Consider the following 26459-nt stretch of genomic DNA (forward strand, 5'->3'; position numbering starts at 1 on the left):
TCGTGGGGGTAGGTTGGCTTTCCGGGGTAGCATGGGAAGAGGAGGGGTCTGAGCTGGCCAGGAGACATCCGGGAGGCCAGTGATTGGAGTCTGGGGGGAGGGGGCGGAGGGACAGCGTTCCAGAATGGTGGCGCTGACCAGCAATGCAGGGCTCCGCTAAGACAGATTGGCACATGCGCTGTGGCCTGCTCAGTGCAATGCTGCTGGCCATTTGGGTGGGTCACAGATTTTCAGTGTGCATCTCCCTGAGGCACCTTGCTGTGCACAGAATGTGGGAGATTCATTCTGAAAATTCTGCTTCAAAAACCAGCAGGAATTACTCCAGTTTTGACGTGAATTCAGCACTTAGAATGTTTTGGGAGAATCTCAGTAACAAACGTACTTAAGTAAACATCAGGAAAAAGCTCTGACAAAAGGTCATCTGGACTCAAAACACTGGCTCTATTCTCTCTCCACAGATGCTGTCAGACCTGCTGAGATTTTCCAGCATTTTCTGTTTTTGTTTCAGATTCCAGCATCCGCAGTAATCCACAGTGTATACAGTTTAACAAGATACCTTGTCCAATTTATGATTTCAATTAAAATTCTGTCTGGCATGTGACAGAAATACAAACCTTTGTCCTGTGTACTGTCCTCTACATTGGCAGATATAATCATCATTCACTGGAATGCAAGTTCCACCATACAGACATGGGTTAGAGGCACAAGGGTTAACTGCAACCTCACAATGAATACCCATGAACAGAGAAGTACATTTACAGAAGTAACCTGTGAAAATAAAAGTTCATGTAAAATGTGGTGACTAAAGGTAATTAATAAAACTACAAATATTAAAACTGTAATAAGGACAAGAATCAGAACATAATGTATAATTTTGACAGCACACTATCAGTATCATTTAAAAAATCAACAATCCTACTGAGACAGTTGCCAATAGCCCGACCACCTTAAAATCTAGCCAGGAAATCAATGACCCAATGTGAATCTTAAGTAATTTGTCACCTTAGATAAAATTAAGCCTGTCAATCCTTTGCTCAACTGAAGTCAAATGAATGGAGAGTGCTGATGTTTTATGCAACTGTCATCAATGAAGAAATATACCTTAAAGATCTGGATGTTGTGCTCTAAATAAAGAGGTCATGGGTCAAACTCCTTATTTGTATGCAGACCATTTTATTAGAATAATATCCAGAATTCTGGATTATTAATATATTTAATACTTTCATAGAGACTAGTTAAAGTTCTTTATTTTCTTGTTGTGACATGGTGTGGTTGAGAACATTAACTTTAACAGTGCTAAAATGTTCTTGGGGGTCGTTTAAAATGTAATACCTTGTAACAAAAATCACCGAGGCACATCATGGTAATAGTATTCCGAATGATGTTCTGAATAGAATGGCATATTTTATTTAGTGTGCAAATGTATAACTGGTTTAGCTGTGGTTAAATTGATTTTCTGCTCTGTGGCTACTTAATTCAAATGTCATAAAAACAGCCATTTAAAATCAAATCTAAAACCACTGTCACATACGAGTGATCATAAGTATACCAGCTGACCTTTTTTTATGCATTCAAATTGTCGAAGGTGATTGTAACTGGAATAATCAGGCACCCCTGAAAGAAGTATTACCAGTTAATAATATTAGTGGGAAACAGCTTCACAGAGTGCCAAGGGTACTTCACTCTGTAAGACGTCAATACTTCTAAGGTTGAAAAATAAATGACAGCCAATTGCAACATTTATGAGTTCCCACTGCCCAAACACCTAAGCAGAATTTAAAACCAGGAACCAGGTCTTTAAAAAGTATCGAGAGGCATAGATAATGTAAATAGATCCATCTGATTTGGATTGGAAGAAGCAAGTTTAAAACTAATAAACTTTGAGCATGACAGGTGGAATATTTCCCTTCTGAAAAAGTAGAAATTCGATGAAACAGACTCACGGTTTAGGAGTTTGGGCAGTGGGGACTCATAAATGTTGCAATTGGCTGCATTTATTTTTCAACCTTAGAAGTATTGATGTCTTACAGAGTGAAGTACCCTTGGCACTCTGTGAAGCTGTTTCCCACTAATATTATTAACTGGTAATACTTCTTTCAGGAGTGCCTGATTATTCCAGTTACAATCACCTTCGACAATTTGAATGCATAAAAAAGGTCAGCTGGTATACTTATGGTCACTCGTATGTGACAGTAGTTTTAGATTTGATTTTAAATGGCTGTTTTTATGACATTTTGAATTAAGATTTGATTATAAACTCCTTCAAAAAGGAACAGGATACACTCTGAGTTTTTATAGACTAGCATAAATGGGTATGGCAAAATATCCCATATTGTGTTTCACATATATATTGTGTTTCACATGCCCCTCTGGTGTGTTTTGGACGGGGGGGGGGCATATAAAAATAAGGTGGGCATCCAACCCACCACCTTCTCCTCCATCCCTGAATGCACTGCCATATTACAGGGAGTGGGCAGGTACTAAAATCATCAGTCTGCGCACCATATTCAAATAAGGAATCAAGGGCTAATTTCACTTGTTTCAGGCCTAATTGACTTCCATAATTCATTGTCTGCGCTGTAAGACTTCTGATGTTGGCAGCTGGGCAGGAGTGGGTAGCCTGATGCATGCACCCCACCCCTGATCGATCGATTCTCCCCGCACCAGAGCAATAGGTTAGGACTGAAAACAGGAATATGGAAGAGTTTTGCTTGGGATCAATAAATTTACTTTGCGTAGAGCTTTGCCTCAAGCGTTAAAATGTTCAGAACAGAATCCATAAAAGACTGGAGAAGGTTTGCTATGAAAGCAGAAAAGATGGGCCAAATGGTTATTTCTTATTCCAAGCTTCCTAATGCCTTTAAATTACTGAAAACTTTGTTACAGATTTGGATCAACAATACAGCTATTCACACTGGTTTCTGCATGATTTATTACTACACAAGTAATCATCAGTAACTAGAGCAAACCATGAACTGAAACCTGGCCGTTGCCATATACTTAGCTATTATAAAGGTTAAACAGAATGGTTCCAAGGGTAAGAGATTTCAGCTACAGGGTTAGATTGGGGTGTTCTTCTTCTTGAAGCAAAGGAGCTTGAGGGACGATTTAATGAAGGTGTACATATTTATGACAGTTTTATGAAGTATACAAAGGAAAGTTGTTCCCATTAACTATTGGTATAAGCATGAGGAGATACAGATTTAAGATTTGAGGTAAGAAATGCAGGGGGAATACTAGGAAGAACTTCTTTTTATGCAGCAAGTAGTAATGGATCAAAAAACTCTGCTTCGGAAAATAATGGAAGTGGGAACGTCCAATGGCTTCAAAAGGAAATTAGATGGCCACTTGAATGAAATGGACTTACAGGCCAAGAGGATAGACCAGGAGAATGAGATTGACTGGATTTGCTTTACGTGAAACCAGCATGGACCTGACTGGTCAATGATCCCCTTCCATGTTATAAGGATTCTTTGACTGAGTTGATAAATATCATAGTTAAAGCATCACCATCTCACTTCTCAACACATTGTAAGTGACTAACTCACCTCCATTAGGTAGTGAAGAGCATGTGCCACTGTTCTGGCATGGACTGCTCAAACATCCTTCTGCAGGCACCAGAGAACATCCAGGAGACATTTCAACCGATTCCTCCATGACTGCATAGACCCTTGGCTTGCTGTTCAAAGGTAATTCTTGCCCATTTAGCATAATGGATTCCAGACACCCTCTAAAACCATTACTGAGCTGTGGGCCTCGGCCATGCTTTGCGTGTGGCTGTCGAATATGACCACCGAAGTACAAGAAATTGTCCAAATTTAGTGTCCTCAGAGTGCCTGGAGCCGTGCCAGCTGCTGTGTGGACCTTGTCCAGAACCAGGTTTGCATAATTGCCATTAACCACCAGTGAAACAGAATGCCATTCGCCGTCATTGATTTGAATGCTTTGTACAGAAACAGTCCCTGGACCACTGCCACAGTCAAATTTGTACTGCAGCCTTCCATTGTTAATCTGCAAAATGGCAGTGGGAATATTAAATTGAATATTTTATTTTTACTTGTTTCATAAAACTTAAAATTTTATGGATTTAGATAATGATAACACGCTCTAGGGTTTTGTGGTCAAGTTGCCACAAATCCAAATCATTCTTCAGTTCAAGATCATTACCTACAGTACGGCAATAATCCTTTAAAAATTAAAATGAATTTAAATCCCCTAACCCCAACCAACTATCATAAATATGAAGATAATTTGGATCCTATTGACCCAAAGTAATTTACACAATATATTCCATTAACCAAATTGTGCAAAAGTATGTTGCTTTTCCTGTTCACATTTGAGTAGTTTAGAAAATTTGATACAACAAACAAATACACAAAGAATATTAACAGATGCCTCGAATTTCAGTAGTACATTTTAAAGTTTCACTTTATGAACATGAACTGCAAAAGTTTCTCTCGTGGGGAAAAATAATATATGACTTAGCTCTATATTAATTCATTTTAGTTAAGATGGTCATGTAAAATTCTCATCATTTAGCAAAATGGTGAATTTATTTTAAGTAAACTGGTTAAAATTGCACAAGTTAGAATTGTACAAGTAAATTAATCAAATCCTAAGAACAGTTCTCTGCAATTTCTGCTCTGGACTTTTTGAGAAGCATGTACCTCTAGAATGCTATAGTCTGTTCCTCTAGCATACATAACAACTGCATGTGGATAATAAGTCCGTAAACGCAAGGAGAGTTTCATCTCTTCTTTGTTTTCATTCTCCATGAGGCGATACTTCACATAACTATTACCATTGAACGACAGAGAAGCACCACCTGAAAATGCAAGGCAATTAACATGGGTCCACTTACTTTAAAAAAAATCAAATAAATATGACAGAGTGAAAACTATATTTGTGTTATGATGAATAAATCTTTGCATTAAATTTTAAAGTGTGTTATTTGGAAAATCCTTACCAGAGCATTGACTGAGTTTCGGATTTTTGCATAAACAATTATAGCTCTCTTCCTTTGCATCAGGTACACATTCAGTATCAGGAGAACAAAGATTATTTTCACAGAGTTTATGTACAATATGGCATTTGCTGCCTAGTAAAAATAAACACAAATTATTCAATACAGAACACAATGTACAACAACTTAAATTTAGTTTATTCATCAAAAGAATTTGACTGTTCTACAATGACAAATTGTACAAACACATACTGATGTTAAAAAAAATTATTTGTCCCTTTGTTATGTTAGTGTGTAAATTATTTGGGTAACATGACAAAGCCTTGTTAAAAAACTGCATCAGGTATACCATAAGAACATAAGAACATAAGAAATAGGAGCAGGAGTAGGCCATCTGGCCCTTCGAGCCTGCCCCGCCATTCAATAAGATCATGGCTGATCTGTCGTGGCTCAGTTCCACTTTCCCGCCCTCTCCCCATAACCCTTAATCCCCTCTCTTATCAAAAACCCATCAACCCGCTTCTTAAAAATATTTAGCGAGGCAGCCTCCACCACTTCAACGGGCAGAGAATTCCAGAGATTCACCACCCTTTGAGTGAAGAAGTTCCTCCTCAACTCCGTTCTGAACTGCCCCCCCTTTATCTTGAGGCTGTGCCCCCTAGTCCTACTGTCTTTTTTGAGCGGGAAGAGTCTTTCCACCTCTATCCTATCCATCCCATTCATCATCTTATACGTCTCAATGAGATCTCCCCTCATTCTTCTAAACTCTAACGAGTACAAGCCTAGTTTATTCAGCCTCTCCTCATAGCTCAACCCCCTCAACTCCGGTATCAGCCTAGTAAACCTCCTCTGCACTCCCTCCAAGGCCAAAATATCCTTGCGCAGGTGCGGCGCCCAAAACTGCACACAGTACTCCAGCTGCGGCCTCACCAATGCCCTATACAGCTGCAGCAAGACCTCCCTACTTTTATATTCAATCCCCCTCGCTATGAAGGCCAGCATCCCATTCGCCTTCCTGACCACCTGCTGCACCTGCAGGCTGGGTTTTTGCGACTCATGCACAAGGACCCCGAGGTCCCTCTGCACCGTCGCCTGCTGCAGTTTTTCGCCACGTAAGTAATAGTCCTTCCTACCATTCTTCCTACCAAAGTGGACCACCTCACACTTGCCAACATTAAATTCCATTTGCCATTTCCTGGCCCATTCGCCCAGCCTATCTAGATCCTTCTGCAGACTCTCCACACCCTCCGCACAATTTGCCTTTCCCCCAATCTTGGTGTCATCAGCAAATTTCGACACCCTACACTCGGTTCCCTCCTCCAGATCATCTATATAAATGGTAAATAGCTGAGGCCCCAGCACCGACCCCTGGGGCACCCCACTAGTCACCAACCGCCAATCCGAATAGCACCCATTGACCCCCACATGGGATATACAAACATTTGTCTTGTTGATAAACTTTTGAGAGTAGTTTTAAGTGATTGCTTTATGAAAAGCACTACTATATTACAGGAAAGGCATAATTTAACACGGTTAAGATTTCTGTCAAATTCAAATCAGCAGACAAGCATTTCTATATTTCACAATTGGCCCCTTCACACACTTTTTTATATACACATAGTTATATAGAGCTGACTGATTTTATAATATGCACCTTACCTTTACAAAGACAGACGGATGTTCTGTGGTGCCGTGGGGTTACAAAGCTTAACCTAGCAGTGCTGTGCGTCGACATGGCATTTGTGTCTATAGCAATCTTCTCTTCACAATACTTCATAGGACAGTCTAGGCCAGCACAAAGTTTATGAATGACTTTCAGTATTCGGACACCCATCATTTCTTCAATGCCTAACACCGAGGCATTCAGCTTATGGAAAAGCACTTCAGGCAGATGGAAAGAATTGCTTGCTTTATTGACTGTAAGGAGAACATCCAAATTTGAAGGTGGCTCAGAAGGCTGCAGACTAATAACATGAAGATCATGCCTTCTGATGCCAAGAATATTTCGTAAAGCTCTGTGGAAGTTCCGCCAATAATCTCCTATGAACTCCTCGGGTGTAATATTTGCAAACTGAATGGCAATAGAGTGGTTGACCTGATTTTCAGTTACTTGTTTAACATGTACGTAAACATCAGCAGCCGTTGTGAATCGACCATCAGTTACTGTGACATTCAGAACATATTGTCCGACATCCAAAAGCTTATGTGCGATCATTTTGCCATCAGTGCTAGAAACTGCAAATGAGTTTCCCGTGTTAGATGCAAGGCTGTATGTGAGAGTATCATAAACATCCTGATCTGTTGCATGAATCTTTCCGATAACACCACCTGCGTATTCATCTCCGACAGTAGTTATGTAAATTTCCAGGGGAAGAATAGCTGGAGGATAAATACTTTCTTCAATAATTTTAAGCTTTATGAATGTTGATGAGGTTAATGGAGGTCGCCCACTATCAGTTACCTAAATAAAAAAAAACTCAATTGGCATTAGAATATTCCAGTTTTTAAAAAAAATTGCATTTATTTGCAATTCATATTCATGACGTACTTCACGTTACTACATCTCAGGGAATGCAAAATGCATTTACAAAATGACTTTCTTGTAGTGCAGCATTTCAGTATCCATTTGCAAATTCCTTTTAGGAACAATGCAGTCCAAATAGGTACCAATTGTTGTTAAGTTTCACTCTGACTAACTTTTTTTCCTCAAGACACAAGGGGGGGGGATACAAAAATGATATATACTCAAGTCTGCGTAAATCTTCGGTGTTAACAGTATTTCTTCTATTTTCCCTCAATGGACATAGTTATAGATTCTGAAATCTCTGCATTTATTGATTTTAGAGAAGCAGACCTGCACCAGTGACAGCACAAAAAGTATTCCCCATGAACCCAATTGGTTCAAATTATTGATAGCAATAGAATAGGTACAGTCACAGCTTGTTTACAACACGTTCATAAAACATCTTCTGTTTTAGTTTCAAAATACGCCATAAACGGATCAAGGATGTATCAATCCCATTGCTACTAATGCAGGAGGGCAGGCAGCAACACATCATTCTTTCGTGTCAGCTTCCTTACAATGGGCAGAACACAATATTTTCATAGAAATGTCAGAAAGCAAAATCGTCAAGAAAGCTATAGTAAAACACAAGTTCTAGCCAGGATTTACATTGGAATTTGTACGTTTTTCAACTCTCACCTAAAACAGATGTAAAATTTGGTGGTGAAAACCTAAAACATTTTCGCAATTGGGTTTAGCTAGAAGCACTCAATGTTAACATGTAGGGCTCTTGCAAACCCATAGGGACAAAAAAAAGTAGCAAGTCAACCAGAAATTGGCAGTAAAGAAGGGTCAAGGGAATAGAAGCAGTCCTCTGTGGGAAGGAGTTCCCTATCCAAATATTGACAGTGGGCCACAGGTATTTGGCTGGTCCAAAGAGGAGCATGGGCCCAATGCCCTGCCTGCTGCAGTTGTAAATGCGCCTAGTTTGGGGGTGTTTAAGAGATCCGTGGATAGGTTTATGGATGAAAAGGGATTGGTTTAGGTTAGAGGGTCACTGTTTTTTAACTGGTCGGCGCAACATCGTGGGCCGAAGGGCCTGTTCTGCGCTGTAATGTTCTATGTTCTATTTCAAGGCCATTTATAAACCAACTTCCAAAGTCCCTTGAAAGACCACTTCTGCCTGACACAAATGTGCAGAACTCCATTCATCTGTTTTTGCAATTGTAAAATGGCTCCTACAACTGGCAGAGGACATTGAATTGCACATGCAACCACCAATGTCAGGTGAAATTTCTGGGGGCACCCATTTACAGGCTTTCCTGGAAAATCTATCAGGTTTGCCCTGGGCAATTAAGGGGCAGTCACTACTTTCCTGATGGTTTCAACTATCAAACACACATCATTAATGGGGTAACCAGCAGTTGAAAGTCATGGGCATCATTTTTATTTGCCCTTGTTAAAAAAAAGTCCCCCTTGTAAGCTTTTTTCTAAGTTAAATATCTATATTGATAATTTCAGTAGGTTTATTGAATTATTGGTATTTAATTAAAAAATTATGTTTATAAAGTTATTTCAAAGTAATAAATATTGTGCACTGTGGGTAAATTGTGACATTTAAAGCTGTTTGAACCATTCCATTTTGCAGCACTACGCACTACTACCAGCTGTCTAGATTGTCCTATGGTTGCCTAAAGACAAAAATTCAAACAATATTCATTTTAATTTTTTCTGCTTCGGGTAAGAACAGGTCGATAGCGTTTTTCGTCTTCTGGAGTTTTCCTCAAATCTCGTCATAACATGTACAATCCTTTTTATTTTGACAATGTCTTTTCTTCTGATAGTAGAAACTTATGTTGTAGTACACTTCCATGTATGTGTGGTGGGTACCCTCAAATACCACGCTGAAAATGGCAATTCATAAAACATAGAACACTACAGCACAAACAGGCCCTTTGGCCCACAAGTTGCACCGATCACATCTATACCTACTAAGCCATAGACCTAGCTATAACCCTCAATCCCATTAGATTCCATATACTCATCCAGAAGTCTTTTAAAAGACCCCAGCGAGTTCGCCTCCACCACCACCGACGGCAGCCGATTCCATTCACTCACCACCCTGTGAGTGAAAAACTTGCCTCTAACATCTCCAAATCCTCCTATGCGAGCCCACACTCAGTCAGTCAGTGCTGGCAGGCTTAATTTATTATTGGGGATTTAAGATATATAGGAGTAGCCCAATATTCTCACACTTTGGCCTTAGGTTCACTGGTCAGCAATCATTGGATGGTGGAGACTGGTACAGTTGACCGTACAGGCTGAAATTAACGAACAAACTGTGGACTAGGAATCAGGGGCAGAATTCTCCCCAAAAATGTCTAAGTGACAAATTCATGTGAAGCCTGGAGTAATTCATGCTGTTTCTTCAGTGGGAGTTCAGAGAAGAACTCCCACTGCAGAGGCCACCAGCGTGAACATTATTAAATTTCAGTGGGCGGCATCTATCCCACGGAAGAGGCCAGCAACATAGCGTTGAGTAGGCCACTGCACGAGGCAATCTGTCAGTGCCAAGATCGATGCATGCAGTGTGGCCCTCTCCGACTGATGGCCTCCGATTATAGCCCAAGTCAATCACAAACCAGCCCCGCGACCACCGCAACTGCAGCTCTCCGCCCCAATTGCTGGCCCCCATACATTCCCAGGCCCAGTCCCGACACAGCCCCCACTTCATGCCCCTGCCTCCACCTGCACCCCCCTCACCAATTATCATACAGTCCTAAGCCCCCAACCGCCACTCCCCCCTGCCGCCCTCCCACCCAGCAGGTTGACCACCCTGTCCCACGCCAGCCCGCCCCAATCACTGGTCTCCCTCCCCACCCCACGACAATCTCTATGCAGATTGGCAGTGTCACCCCCCCCCCCCCCAAACAAATGCCCCCTGGGCTCCGCCCCAAATACATCCTGCCCCATATGCCTTTTCCCCTTGGCACTGCCCCACACCCTATGGGCAGTGCGAAGATACCCAGGCTGGCACTGCTAGGGTGCCAATGCCCAGGGGACAGCCCCCAGCCCTCTGGGGGGCCCAATTTCCCCTCTTCACTCCAGCTGGGCTGGACCGCTAGCTGCCCATTAGTGGGGAGGTAATCATATATCACAATGACCATGTAAATGGTCTTGTGTCTCCCTGCTGATTTCTGGCGCTCAGCAGGTGTTGCCGGAAATCTGGTGCAGGGAAATGCAAGCGGGTTATGAACGCTCCTGCAAACAGTTGACGCAAGAATCTCCTGGCCTGCTGTGCTAAAAAATTAGAGCAGCAGGATGGGAGAATCGCGGCTTATATCTATGTGGTTTCATTGTACAGCAGTACAACAAGCAATAATATGCTTATTTTGTCATTGTAGGATAAATCTTTTAATCACTGGCACTCTCAGCACAGAGATTTTAGTGACACGACTGAACATTAGGAATTCAGGACAGAAGTCAGTGAACCAAGGTACTCAAGGTACTCATTTACTGTACATTAAAATTAATAGAAGGAAAATTGAACAGCCTATCACTGATCAAAGATCCCAAATCCATGATGTATAATCCCTCATGTGAACTTTTGCAGTGGAAACAGGCACTTGTAAAATTTACCCTTATGATTACATCAAGTTCATTCTGTTTCATGCACAAAAAGAAAAACATTTAGACAATGCACAACGTATCATAGAGACACAGTCAGACTATTGAACACTTGGTGCCCATAATAAAGCACAAGATTAGATTCTGCTTTTACCTGTACTTGCAGTAGATACATATCTTTGATTTTGTGGTTGAGATGAGATGATGATATGAGTAGGCCATTTGGATTTATCTGAAATTCGTTCTCTTCATTTCCACTAATGATTGTAAAAGTGAATGGAGGGCCATTGTGAGAGGAATCTCTGTCTATCACTTGGAGCTGTAGCACACTGGCACCAACGGGCTTGTTTTCCTACAAAATGGATACAGTTAATGCTCAACAAGGTTGTGTTATCTCTAAATCACATAATATAATTGCTACTCCATTGAAGGCTGTGCCTTCAATTGTCGAGGCCCCATGTTCTGGAATTCCCTCTCTAGATCTCTCTGCCTCAGTATCCTATTTTCTCTCTTAAACTTACTTCTTTGATCAAACTTTTGGTAATCTGACCTTTTTATTGCCTTGAGTATTGCTGAAATAAGGGAGACATTTTTTGTCAAAGCTTTTCATCTCGCACTCATCAGGACAAGAATACCAGGCAGAAAAAAAGTGTGTGCACACTGCGCCTATTGCAGCCAATCAAAATAAGTGACAGCCATTCATTGTTTCATTCCTCAGGCAATGCCTTTACCAGAGTTAAGTTGCCTAGTTAACCATAACTGACAGTTAACTGCCAAGCATCATCAACTGGAGCATTCTCTACAGCGAGACCCCTACCAGTCAGAGTCCACTTACCAACCAACTCGCACTCTCTTGTATAGTATAAATTGTTGTTCTGTTTACACTTGGTATTCTCATGAATTGTCCTGATGTGTACAATATAAAAACAATGACAAAAAGTATTCTTTTTCAGCAATACTCAAATTCTGTAATACCAAATGGTGATCTGGCTTGATTTCATACTACGATTTTTTAAATTCATCTGTGAGATATTGCCAGCATTTATTGCTCATCCCTAGTTGTCTGAGGACAGTTGAGAGTCAACCACATGCTGCAGCTCCAGAGTCGCATGTAGGCCAGGCCAGAAGATTTCCTTCCCTGAAGGACATTGATGAACCAGGTGGGTTTTTCTGACAATCAACAATGGTTTCATGGTCATCAGTGGATTCTTAATTCCAGATGAATTCAAATTCCATCTGCTGTAGTGGGATTCGAACCAGGGTTGCCAAAGCATTAGCTGAGTTTCTGGATTAATAATCTATTGACAATACCATTAGGCCATTGATTCCCCACTTTATAATGCTCCTAGAAAGTGTGTTGATTTGTTTCATTACATTACAAGATGCGATATTGTTGTTGTAGTTGCTGGTTCAGCCTGTGAGAGAGACTGAGGAGAGAATGAAATTAAAGGAATGGAGTTTCTTTCTATTTCCATGCTCAAACCAGAATTCAAATTGTATTCAAAAATACAAGTACACAGACTGAAGCTTATTTAGTTGAGTGTTCTGTCTCCAGGTAGCAGGTTATAACTATGAATTGACAAACTGATTGCTACATTGTTTCCTTCTGAATGCCATCAGTGCTGGATGAATGAGTCTGTTAGAGTACTATACATTCACTGCACTTTCTAGGAAGAAAGATTCAACATAATCCATATCAATTCCTTTAAACTGTGCTGCTCCTCAGTTGATTAAAGAATTATTTTTTTTGAGATTGTGGAACACTGCTCTGGTAAAGCCCTACAGTGGACAACAGGACTTGTTCACTGACATGAAACATGCCGAGACTAAGCTTTTTACAAAGCAGCAATCATATTACAATTATCTATCAGAAGCAACGGTCATACTGGTATTAACAATTTAACTTTTTTTTGATTCATTCATGGGATGTGGGTGTCGGTGGCTAGCCCAGCATATATTGCCCATTCCTAATTGCCCTTGAGAAAGTAGTGGCGAGCTGTAATGCTGCAGTCCAGGTGCTGTAGACACACACTCATAGAATCATAGAACCCTACAATGCAGAAGGAGGCCCTTTGGCTCATTGAGTCTGCACTGAACACAATCCCACCCAGGCCTCACCCCATATCCCTACGTATTATACCCACTAATCCCTCTACCATACGCATCCCTGGGCACTAAGGGGTGGTTTCTTAGCATGGCCAATGAACCTAACACCTTTGGACTCAGCGTTGTTAGGGATGGAATTCCAGGATTTTGGTTGAGTGACAGTGAAGGAACAGCAATATGTTTCTGAATCATGAAAGTGAGTGTTTTGGAGGGGAACTCCCATGTGGTGGTATTTCCACGTGCCTGCTGCCCTTGTCCTTTTAGATGGTACAGGTTGTGGGACTGGAAGGCGCCGCCGAAGGACCCTTGGTGAGTTTCTTATGGATAGTATACACAGCTGCCACTGTGCATCATTAGTGAAAAGAACGAATGTTTCTGGATGGAAACCCACCAAGCAGGCTGCTTTGTCCTGGATAGTGTCAAACTTCTTTGGAACTGCACTCATTCAGGCAAGTGAAAAATATTCTATCACACTCTTGACCTGTGCCTTGTAGTTGGTGGATATACTTTGGAAAGTTAGGAGGTAAGTTACTTGCTGCAGGGTTCCTAATGTCTGAAGCCACAGTATTTACATAGTTAGCCCAGTTCAGTTTCTGGTCAATTTTAACCCACAAAATGTTGATATTGGAAGATACAGTGATGATAATGCTTTTGAACGTCAAGGGTTGTTTAGATCTTCTCTTGCTAGAGAAGGCCTCTTTCAGGCACTTGTGTGGCATGAATATTACTTGCCACTTATCAGCCCAAGCCTGGATATTGTCCAGGTGTTGCTACGTTTGGAAATGGACAATGATACTGAACACTGTTTGTTGATGATTGCACATTCTGACCTTATGATGGAAGGAAGGTCACTGATCAAGCAGCTAAAGATGGTTGGGCCTAGGACATTGCCCTGTGGAAATCCTGCACAAATGTCCTGGAACTGAGATGTTTGACTTTTAACAATAACAAACACCTTCCTTTGTGCTAGCTATGACTTCAACCAGCAGAGACTTTTCCGAGATTTCCTTTGACTCGAGTTTTGCTTGGGCTCCTTGATGCCACACTTGGTCAAATACTGCCTTGATGTCAAGGGCTGTCACTCTCACCTCACTTCTGGAGTTCAGCTCTTTTGTCCACACTTGATCCAAGACTGTAATGAGGTCAGGAGCTAAGCGACCCTGGTGGAGCCCAAACTGAGCATCAGTGAGCAGGTTACTGTTAAGCAAATGCCACTTGATACCACTGATGATGATCCTTTCCATCACATTACTGTTGATCGAGAGTAAACTGATGAGGCTGTAATTGGCCAGTTTGGATTTATTCTACTTTTTGTATAAAGGACTTAACTGGCAATTTTCCACATTGCTGGGCAGACGCCAGTGATGTGGCTGTACTGGAACAGCTTGGCTAGGAGGCATGGCAAGTTTTGGAGCACAAATCTTTAATACCATAGTTGGAATACTGTCAGGGTCTATAGACTTCGCAAGTCGCAAACAGATTGCAAGTTTTGATTTGTATCAATCAGTGGAAATTTCCACCACAATTCCTCCTAGGAATTTATCTCCTAGGAGATAAACACATAGTATTCATAGCATGGAAGGAAAAAATCTTCAGAAATAAAAGAGGTGATGACATATTTTAGAAGTTTTAAGCTGAACTGATGATTTTTTTTCTAACTTGTTGCATGGGGTCCCAATTAATTAGCGGGCGACATGATTCAATGTGCAACTTCCTGACCTTGTGTTGTTCTCTTGCCGTTTCTACATGAAAAGTGTAAAAACACAACAATCTAATGTGGTAAACATAAACGAGAGAGCTCCAAAATTCACCAGTTCAAAAAAATGCCTTGTTTAAGACTTAGCAATTATTCCTCCTCCTTAGTAAATGCACTTCTTAAAAAAAAATCACAGATGTTACTGAGACTTACTGGAATTTTTGATAATGCTTACCTGGATGATAACACTGTAGTTTGCCTGTGAGAACATGGGAGGATTATCATTGACATCAGCCACATCAATATTGACTGTTGTGGTATTGAACCGAGATGGAAAACCATTGTCTGAAGCTTGCACTGTCAGGGTGTAGCCAGATATCTATAGAAGAGCAAAATGATCAACAAGATATGTCTATGCATAATGGATACATTTTCATAAAGCAAGAACATTGATGTTTTTCCATTTACAAATTTCAAATTAAAAAGTTAAATTACAGTCACATTCAAAATGCAGCAGGTGCTTTTGCATCTAAGAGCCCGATTATGTAATATCTTTAAAGAAAAGCTAAACACAGTTTACAACTGAATGACTTGTGACACGTTCTAAGTTTTGAGTTATTTAACAATGGATCAGCAACTTATTATGCAAAAGAAATTGATAAATGTAAGATTTATTGAAGTAACTGGTTTACTTCTAATCTACTTACTTTTTCTCTATCCAAATGTTGCGCCACTTTTATTTCCCCGGTGGTAAAGTCAATGGTAAATGGGTTTCCCTGATTGCCATTAATAATAGAGTAATGAATCTGGTTGTTTGCTGGACCATCTGAATCATCAGCCATCACCTATAGAAAATGGTAAAATCATTAGGGCAACATTATTCTAAATTTAACGTAAATTTTAACATGTGACAGTGCACTGAGACCCGGTACCAATATGTTTTGTTACAAACATGATCAGTGTTCACATGTGCTGATGGAAGTTCTGTTCCAGACACACACATTACATAAGCAAACATAATTACAATGTTTATTAAGAATTCAAGCTTCAAACTTCTATTTGCAGGACATTTCATATGGAAACAATATATTTGTTATATTTTATTCAATTTTTGACAACCATTCATCAGATAAATCAGACAATTAATTTACACTTTGGTTCAAATAAAAACTACACCAAAGCTCACATCGTAAAGATTACAGAAATGCTTTTGTTTTTAGATTTGAACAACGGATCTTTTGGATCTTAGTGCAAATGTAGGCCATGACCTTCTAGAAAAGTTGTAGTTTGTGGAAGTGTGGAGGCCAACAATAGGAGTGCTGCAGAAATGTTGCACTATGTGAAGTCCACTGATCAGAAACCATGGTCTTTGCTACAGACTACACATAAGCAGAAGATCTACTCTTGTTATCTTGCATGAGTGATAAAAGGTGAGAGGCTTGTACACAAATTATAGAAGGTTAACATGCAGGCACAGTAAGTAATTAAGAACACAAGTAGTATATTCACCTTGATGGTGAAGTAATTGCAATAAAAAGTGTGGAACTCTTTCTGCAAATATAGCTTAGAAGTGGTGCAACGAACATTCACTAGATTTTTAAAAAAATTATTCATTCACATATCAGGTTTCCAGAGACACCGGTGTGTGAAACATGATAGAAATGTAAGAAATATGAATTTGTTAAATATATATGTATTATGTAGCTGATCTCCCGATAGATCAAATTATTCTATCAGAAGCACCACAAAACATATAAGATATTCTTCCAGTAGTCAAATGCTTCCAAATAAAACTGGAAAAGTAAACTTCTGTGCTGCTCCATTATGGTGGATATATGGAACAAGTGTTTTAAAGAAATAAGCAAAATACTACAGATGCTACAGTCAGAAACAAGATCAGAGGGTGCTGGAAAAACTCAGCAGGTCTGCCAGCATGAACCAGGAGAGAAACAGAGCTAACATTCGGAGTCCAACTGATAAAGAGTCAATGTTGATAAAGAGTCAATGAACTTGAGATGTTAACTCTGTCCCAACTGATGCTGCAGACCTGCTGAATTTTTCCAGCACCCTCTGTTCTTGTTTCAGATTGCAGCATCTGCAGTATTTTGCTTACTTTTTTCAAAAGTTTGTTCCACATATCCACCATAACGGACCAGCATGGAAGTTTACTTTTCCAGTCTAATCTAGCTAGATGCTTGTGCATTATTTTACCGTGCCCACATCATCCAAGAGTTTGTTAATTCCATTTCAACTATATACTCTTCCAGGATGTGCAGATGCCAGCGTTGGATTAGGATGGGCACAGTAAGAACTTCACAACATCACGTTAAAGTCCAACAGGTTTATTTGGTAGCACAAACTTTTCCTTCATCAGCTGAGTGGAGAGTTGGGTTCACAAACAGGGCATATATAGACACAGGCTCAATTGCAAGATAATGGTTCGACTTGAGTTTTAACAGGTAATCAAGTCTTTACAGGTACAGATAATACAAGTGGAGAGAGGGTTAAGCACAGGTTGAAGAAGTGTGAATTGTCTCAAGCCAGGACAGTTAGTAAGATTTTGCAAGCCCAGGCAAATTGTGGGATTACAGGTAGTGTAACATGAACTCAAGATCCCGGTTGAGACCATCCTCATGTGTGTGGAACTTGGCTATCAGTTTCTGCTCAGTGATTCTGCGTTGTCCTTGAAGGCCGTCTTGGAGAACGCTTACCCGAAGATCAGAGACCAAATGCCCCCGACTGCTGAAGTGTTCCCTGACAGGAAGGGAATTCTCCTGCCTGGTGATTATCTAGTGCTGTCCATTCATCTGTTGTCGTAGCGTCTGCATGGTCTTGCCGATGTACCATGCCTTGGGACATCCTTTCCTGCAGCATATTAGGTAGACAACGTTGGCCGAGTCACATGAGTAACTCATATGACTCAGCCAAGAATGTCTCCCTGATATGCTGCAGGAAAGGATGCCCCAAAGCATGGTGCATCGGCGAGACCATGCAGACGCTATGGCAACTGATAAATGAACACCGCTCGACAATCATCAGGCAGGAATGTTCCCTTCCTGTCGAAGAACACTCCAGCAGTCAAGGGCATTCAGTCTCTGATCTTCAGGTAAGCGTTCTCCAAAGCGGCCTTCAAGACACAGGACAATGCAGAATTGTCAAGCAAAAACTAATAGCCAAGCTCTGCGTACATGAGGATGGCCTCAACCAGGATCTTGGTTTAGTTCACACTGTCTCTAACCCCTACAACTTGCCTGGGCTGGTAAAATCTTGCTTACTGTCCTGCCATGAGACAACTCACACCTCTTTAACCTGTGCTTAAACCTCTCTCCACTCGCATTGTCTGTACCTGTAAAGACTTGATTACCTGTTAAGACTCGCATTCCAACCATTATCCTACAACTGAGTCTGTGTCTATATATGCCCTTGTGAACCCAGCTGTCCACTCAGCTGATGAAGGAATAGCGCTCCAAAAGTTCATGCTACCTGTTGGACTTTAACTTGGTGTTATGAGATTTCTTAATATACTCTTGCAGCTAACTAACCTCACCCTTATCCCACCAAAATAAACGTATTCATAACTAAAGTGTCCTAGTGGGTGGGTTCATCTATTCCATGCTTCTCTGCATTCTTTCTAATGCAGCTGTAGCATTTTTTTTAATTCTCCATATAACATTATTACTTGTAGGCATGTGAAACAGTAAGATCAGATGAGAGCAGTGAAAACTAAATTCAATAAACATTAAGAAAATCTTGTTGATCAGAGCTGTCGAGAATTGAAATAGAGATAAAAGTTGGAGCCATTTAAAACACAACAGACTGAATTAGAGTAACGGTGGGTTGAGATTATATGTGCCATATCATCCTGACTTTTAATTTTTGTCTTGTTAATTCCTTCTTCTCCCACTAATGCTGTTATTCTTGACTCTTAAATGAGGACAAAAACCATGTAAAGTATTGAACATACTGTAACAACCAGCTGTCCCAAAGGAGCATCTTCACTGATCACTGCCATATATACATTGTGGCTAAATTTAGGAGTGTTGTCATTGATGTCTGTCACATTGATATTCACTGTTGCTACATCATTAAGCGAAGGTGTTCCACCATCCGTGACTTCAACTGTCAAATAATATTCATGAGATGTCTCAAAGTCCAGGTTTTTAAGCACAAAAATGGCACCTGATAAAAATAAAATGTGAAGTTAATAGAAACAATAATAAGAATAAAAAACGCATTGATACAGGAGTATGTAAAGTTTCCTTTAAATTTTAACAGATCGAATGCACAAAATGTAGGAAATGTGCATCTTCTTATACTCATTGCATTTTAATATCTTGTTCAACAGTTTTGTACAGTGTGCACCATGACATTTTTTTATGTGTAATTTGTATTTTGTATAGGCTCCTGCTAAGGATTAATTCCAAATATATTCTCAACTGAGGATATATGGCCTGTGTGATTTCAATTAAAACAATTACACTATAATGGGATTGAAGGGATGAACTGATGGGAAAAGGGAAATAAGGTGTGTTATCAATTGTTATCAAATGATTTGCTTTGAAATGTATAGATCAATGGACCTTAGAACTATAGCCAAATGAGCTTAAGTTTATTAAGTCTGGCAAATACCTATATAGGGAAAAAAACTTAATGATGGGCTGTTAAGGTGTAGAGGATATCAAGTTCAGGTTGTCACTATGGGTCTGTGAACATTAACAAATGAAATAACAAGATCAAACTACACCAACAATATTAGGAGAAAGTAAGAGCCATAGTTACAGGGAATAAAAGGAAAGGACACTGAAAAGTTTGTTGTACAGACTTCAAGAGGATACAATGAGACAAGGAAGAACAGGAATCATGAGCCATTTGCACCACCACAAGCCAGGGGGGAAGCATGAACAACTTAAGCTTGGGCATCCACTGCCTTCATTTGTTGACTATAATTTTGTTGCTTTAATTATCCTGTCAATGCTGCATTAAGTGCCTCCTTATTTGAAATTTGATCTCTGAACCTCTTAAAATAATCAATGAATTATCACTGATTATTTTCAAATTTAACTACAATTATTATAATGTAAGAAAATACCTGTATTTGCATCAATGCTGAACTTTCCATGTTCATTGCCACTGATGATGGAATATGTAATCTCTGCATTGGCTTCAATGTCCCTGCTGGCTGCAAATACCTGAAGAACCTCAGTTCCTAAAGGAGTATCCTCAGAAAGTGTGGCGAGGTACTCTCTGTGCTCAAACACAGGTGGGTTGTCATTGATATCGAGTACAGAAACCAACACCGTAGAGACGGAGGATAGTTTTTTGAGTGCGCCTTGATCAGTGGCTTTCACAACTAGGCTGTAGGAAGCCTGGAGTTCTCGATCTAAAGTCTTCTCCAGACTAATGATTCCAGACAACTCATCAATGGAGAAGTGTTCGTCTGCAGAATCCACAAGTGAATAAAGTATCTGACGATTCAATCCTATGTTTTAAGATTGAAGAAAGAAAGAAGTTCAATCAATGTTATCACTCCATGAACTTTGATTTAAACAACACAAACAATGCAGTATGTTTCCAGTACATTGCCTTTGCTGAAATAGCAAAATTAACTTTTGCAAAAGGAAACAGCCATCTTGTGCTCGTATAAAATGCTTGGTCCTTAATATAGTAAATTCATAATTGTACTATTATTTTACATAGTGATATATGGTGTCTATCCATACATACCTCAGGTGAAAGGTACTAGCAATACAGATTTTTAGATTATCCACTACTGACTGGAGTAAACAAAAATAATTGCCATGCAGTATTAACAAATTATGAGAAATGCAATTCACTTTTTACTCAGGAAATAAATACAGAAACATATTTAAGAACATCTTGCCTCCTGTAATAATTATCTATACTATTTACTTAGAATCACAAAGCTCAAATAGTTCAAACACAACTGGTTCTGCATGGACTGTTAGTGTTCTATAATTTTTGTAATAGTTGCCATCATTTTATCTCCACATGCGCTACATACTTTTGAATGGCTCATTCTTCTCCCTTGACCCATCAAACTCTGCAAAGAGAAGTTTCCTTCACCTGGCAGCCCACCCTCCTCCCAAGTTCTAACACCAGGCTAAATACAAGACAGAAATTTGAAGCTGAATCACATAATTTTGCAGGCTCTGTCCATAAATTGATAGATAGATGCTAACAGTGCCAACTGCACTGCTAGAATAACATATTACAAGAGACTCACACTAAATCTGCATCCAGCAAGTCCATGCAATAACATCAGTAGCAGTGATGCTGAATGTACTTGGCAGTTTCAGACAAAATGTTTTTTGTAGCTTTTTTTAAACGAAGTGCAAAGTCTATAACATTTTGTAACAAAATCTTAACTTGTAAAATGTTGTTGGTTAGAATCCAAACTTCAACCTCCTTAGATTTCTGAACCTATGAGTTAAAGTGACAATACTGCTTTGATCTACAGAACATTAAGTCCTGGTGAATTATAAATTAGAACCAAAGAACATTATAGCACAGAAACAGGCCTTTTGGTCCTTCTTGGCTGTACCGAACTATTTTTCTGTCTAGTCCCACCGACCTGCACCTGGACCTTTTCCCTCCACATACCTCCATATGCCTCACACCCTGAAAATTGTGAGCTAAATGGCACAAAGAGACAGATACTAAGGTATATCTTTCTTCCCAAGTTACAGGATCATTATTCTTCTAAACTATTAGAATAAAATGATGACAGTTCAGTTGAAAAAATTCTTTATCAGCGCAGGTTTCATTATCAAGTTATAAATTATATTTTTAATAAACTGTAAAGCAAAAAATCAACAATTATGTTTACAATAGGCTTTTAAAAACATGAACGGGGCAAAGGGTATCTATTGGGGATGCACAGTTAAATATAACCCCTGGAAGGAGAGGGACATGCCTAGACTGTAGCCTGGCACTTCCTCTTGGACAGCTCCATTGGGGTGGGTTCCATTTATGAGTTGATGTGGGGTTTCCCTCTGTGTGTGGTTTTCTGTGTCTATGTGGGGGAGGGGGGGGCGGTTCCTGTTATTTCGGGGCGCCTTTTCCCAATATCTCAGGATGCCTGGCTGTCGATTTTTTTCCAGCATGACGGCATGGACCACGCCTCCAGATTTTTTCTGCCCACAGTGCTGGATTAAGAACATAAGAACATAAGAAATAGGAGCAGGAGTAGGCCATCTAGCCCTTCGAGCCTGCCCCGCCATTCAATAAGATCATGGCTGATCTGTTGTGGCTCAGTTCCACTTTCCCGCCCTCTCCCCATAACCCTTAATCCCCTCTCTTATCAAGAACCCATCAACCCGCTTCTTAAAAATATTTAGCGAGGCAGCCTCCACCACTTCAACGGGCAGAGAATTCCAGAGATTCACCACCCTTTGAGTGAAGAAGTTCCTCCTCAACTCCGTTCTAAACCGCCTCCCCTTTATCTTGAGGCTGTGCCCCCTAGTCCTACTGTCTTTTTTGAGCAGGAAGAGTCTCTCCACCTCTATCCTATCCATCCCATTCATCATCTTGTACGTCTCAATGAGATCTCCCCTCATTCTTCTAAACTCTAACGAGTACAAGCCTAGTTTATTCAGCCTCTCCTCATAGCTCAATCCCCTCAACTCCGGTATCAGCCTAGTAAACCTCCTCTGCACTCCCTCCAGGGCCAAAATATCCTTGCGCAGGTGCGGCGCCCAAAACTGCACACAGTACTCCAGCTGCGGCCTCACCAATGCCCTATACAGCTGCAGCAAGACCTCCCTACTTTTATATTCAATCCCCCTCGCTATGAAGGCCAGCATCCCATTCGCCTTCCTGACCACCTGCTGCACCTGCAAGCTGGGTTTTTGCGACTCATGCACAAGGACCCTGAGGTCCCTCTGCACCGTCGCCTGGAGAGAATAACCTGGAGAGAATAACCAGTTGTGCAGCCTGAGAGCTGCATGCCAATTTTCTTGCCTCAGTCTGCACTCTGCGGGAAATGGAAAATTCCAGCCTTAGTCTAACACCTGGGTATTTCCAGAACTCTCACACTCTGCTACTCCTAATCAGCCTCCTGGCCACCCTCACCTGACTATTCACACAACCCCACCCAACTACCTCTCCACATGAAAGCTGGGATTGGAAGACTCCAGAAGAAATACAGCAGAGTTGCAAAGTTTATTTATTAGTCACAAGTAGGCTTACATTAACAGTAATGAAATTACTGTGAAAACCCCTAGTCACAACACTCCAGCGCCTGTTCGGGTACACTGAGGGAGAACTTAACATAGCCAATGTACCTAACCAGCATGTCTTACAGACTGTGGGAGGAAACCAGAGCACCTGGAGGAAACCCATGCAGACACAGGAAGGACAGGGCACAGGCAGTGACCCAAATTGGACAATCGAACCCAAGTCCCTGGTGCTGTGAGGCAGCAGTGCTCACCAGTATGCCACGGTGCCATCATGGGGGAACTTCTGAGCACAGCAACAATCCATTCATCATTGCTACTACTCGGAAGATCTGGGCAAATCTAATATCTTAAAATCCATTTACAAGTGATCAAATAAAGCATGTTGGAGTAACTACTACTGAAATAAATTGAACCGAGCTCAAGAAATAAAATGTGCACAACATCATTACTGAATTCATCACAGTGGAAAAACACATGATTAACAATTTATATTGCATTTATGTAACTGCTAGCGGGCTTCACTAGTCCCTTAGCACCCAGTCTGATTTATGCACAGAACATTATCATGATTAACGTTTTGGTTAATTGCATTGACACGACTGATTCTCTCTCTACGTTTTCACTGAAATTATCAGTCACACATCAAAATATGAGCTTTATGTGAACTAAAAATAAACACTCTTGGTAAGGAAATGTAAAATTGCTGGTTAATTATTGTTTAGTCATGCTACAGACTCTTTTGTTAATTGTCATTTTAAGAAGGTCTGCTTTAAAAAAATGATTCATAAAATAGTAAAACTCAGTTCTAAGTAGCAATATTAACTGTTACAATCACTAAAATGGATCGGGCTGGCTTCTCATTGGTTGCTAAACTCCTCCTCGCACTTCCCACCAACAGTCCCCCCCACCCTGAAACGCTTAAGAATCCCAATATTATGTGCATCTGCAATCAAGCTTAATTTTAGTCCTTCTACTTGCACCCCAGTTAGGGTTTCAAGGTTACAGTTCAAGCCCAGAGGAGGGGCCAAGGATTTTCAAGCTTTGCGAGTTTTGAGTTCCACTTACTTTAATGGTCATAGCTTCAAATGATTTTCCCCAAAGTATCATAATAATATCCTGTTTATGTATGGAGTGGAACAACTGATTAAGTATTTATGTGTGACCATCTACCAGTCATCTAAGAATACCTATTAGAAAATATAAGCAATTAAGCTCCTCAAGCCTGTTCTGCCATTCAATTAAATCATGGCTGATTTATATTGTAGCTGTATTTAATCACCTTTGATCCATATCTCTTGATACTATAACTAATGAAAACTTGTTGATCTCAACCTTGAGAATCTCACTTAATTCAATGTGCACATTCTTTTCGGGTCAGAATTCCTCATTTATGCTACTCTTTGTAAAAGGAAGTGCTTCCCGATTTCACTCTAGTTCTAGTTTTAAAATTGTACATCCTTCTCGTCTTCAATGAAAAGAAAATAAGTTTATACTGTCTGTCCTCTTAATTTAAACCATTAGGTCTTGGTGTATCAACAGGATGAGAGAATTGTTGAAATTCTGGTCCCGTTCTCAACTGTCTTTAATCAGGGAAATTTTGAGAGGAAGGTGTTTATGCGTTTTTAATACGAGAGTGGAGATTTGAATAAGCAGCAGGTTTTTTGTGGGTTTAAACAAAGATGGTTATTATTTATTTAAGCACTCACCCCGAAATCGAATGCTATGGTACCCACTTGTACATTCACACAGACGCAAGTACACTCAAGGGAAGTACAGTTACAGAAATAGTGCACTTCTATAAGTTATTAAAGAAAGGAACAATTCATAATTCACATGTTGCCTTGTTTTGGAAGAAGTAAATTACAGGCTTCGTGGAAGATCTTCTTCACACCTGAAGTTCAGTTCTGGTGAGCACAACAAACAAAGTCAAGCTTTTGGCAGTATTTTCTCAAAGTGATGGAGTTTCTGTGGATCACAGTTTCCTGCGGCTTCATTAGGCCGATCAACTGTTTTTTTTGGTCCCAAATAGCACAGGCTCAAAAATCTTATGATGTTCCAGCCACATCCTTTGGCACAAATGCCACTGTCCAACAGGTTTATTTGGTAGTAAATGCCACTAGCTTTTGGAGTGCTGCTCCTTCGTCAGGTGAGTGGGAACTCCCCATTCATCTGATGAAGGAGCAGCGCTCTGAAAGCTAGTGGCGTTTACTACTAAATAAACCTGTTGGACTTTAACCTGGTGTTGTGAGACTTCTTACTGTGTTTACCCCAATCCAACACCGGCATCTTCACATCATGACAAACGCTACTGCCAGTCCATTTTGCTGCAAAGGCAAAGTAACTTCTCGAAGGTGGCTGCTATCACAGACAGTGCAGCTCTCTTTCTTTATAATCAAAAATGGTTTCTTGAAGTGCAAAACCCACATTCCACTGATGTTGCTATGCATAAGTTATCAATTAGCTTACTGGTAGACAATAGAATCGCCACTGCTTCATCAACTGTTTGATGACTTTCAGGAAATGAATAATTAAGACATTTAAATGGAATGCATGCTTATTTGATTTTAGGACAGAGTCAAACAATAAATCAGTCCCTGTGTTAGTCCCTTGAATGCACAGGCCAGGTTATCTGACCTCCAGCAGCTATCTGTCAGAGCTCAACACTGACTTCATTTGAAATGGATAAAGATCCCACATTGAATAAAGCTTGTATTTTAACTTATAGAGATGACATGCATTTAATGGGCATGGCACGCGGCATCATTCTGGTGAATTTGCATAGTACCTCCTCCAAGGCTATATTTTCTGATGTGGCACCTAAAACTGAATACACTACTCCAGATGGGATCCAACCAAGGTATTCGATTTATTTTTTCATGGGCTGTGGGCATTGCTATCTAGGCCAGCATTTCTTCCCATTCCTCACACAATCACATAATCCCTACAGTACTGAAGAGGGCCATTCAACCCATCAAGTTTGCACTGACCAAAATCCCACCCAGCCCCCTATCCCCACGTATTTACCCTGCTAGTCCCCCTGATTCTAAGGGGCAATTTACCATGGCCAATCAACTTAACTTGCACATCTTTAGACTTTGGAAATCTGATCCCCTTAAAATAGAAGTGGACTACCTTCTTGACAACCACTGTACATGTAGTGTAGGTACACTCACAGTGCTGTCAGGGAGATAGTTCAAAGATTTTGCCTCAGTAGCACTGAAGAACAGCGATACGTTTCGAAGTCAGGATGGTGCGTGACATCAAGGGTAACTTGCAGGTGATGATGTTGCTGTGTATCTGATGCACATTTCCTTCTAGGTGGTAGAGGTTAGTAGTGAGAAGGTTGGCAAAAGAGCCTTGGCGATT

The 26459-nt window shown here is 40.4% G+C and overlaps 1 protein-coding gene across 6 annotated transcripts in view; it reads right to left on the minus strand.

Annotated features, from left to right (window-relative positions):
• fat1a (FAT atypical cadherin 1a) overlaps positions 1 to 26459 on the minus strand; it is a 215094-nt gene that overhangs the window by 19118 nt on the left and 169517 nt on the right. For all 6 annotated transcript variants that reach the window (XM_080186730.1, XM_080186775.1, XM_080186757.1 and 3 more), the window contains 10 exons: positions 19985 to 20374; positions 18860 to 19074; positions 15603 to 15740; positions 15131 to 15274; positions 11248 to 11445; positions 6623 to 7424; positions 4967 to 5098; positions 4668 to 4825; positions 3549 to 4011; positions 615 to 768 (listed from right to left, as the gene is read on the minus strand). In XM_080186730.1, coding sequence (XP_080042856.1) covers positions 615 to 768; positions 3549 to 4011; positions 4668 to 4825; positions 4967 to 5098; positions 6623 to 7424; positions 11248 to 11445; positions 15131 to 15274; positions 15603 to 15740; positions 18860 to 19074; positions 19985 to 20374 — 2794 coding nt within the window. The remainder of the gene's footprint in view (positions 1 to 614; positions 769 to 3548; positions 4012 to 4667; positions 4826 to 4966; positions 5099 to 6622; positions 7425 to 11247; positions 11446 to 15130; positions 15275 to 15602; positions 15741 to 18859; positions 19075 to 19984; positions 20375 to 26459) is intronic.

The sequence above is a fragment of the Carcharhinus amblyrhynchos genome, chromosome 1, assembly GCF_965287045.1.
Source record: "Carcharhinus amblyrhynchos chromosome 1, sCarAmb.v2.hapA, whole genome shotgun sequence".
NCBI classification, from domain to species: Eukaryota; Metazoa; Chordata; class Chondrichthyes; order Carcharhiniformes; family Carcharhinidae; genus Carcharhinus; species Carcharhinus amblyrhynchos.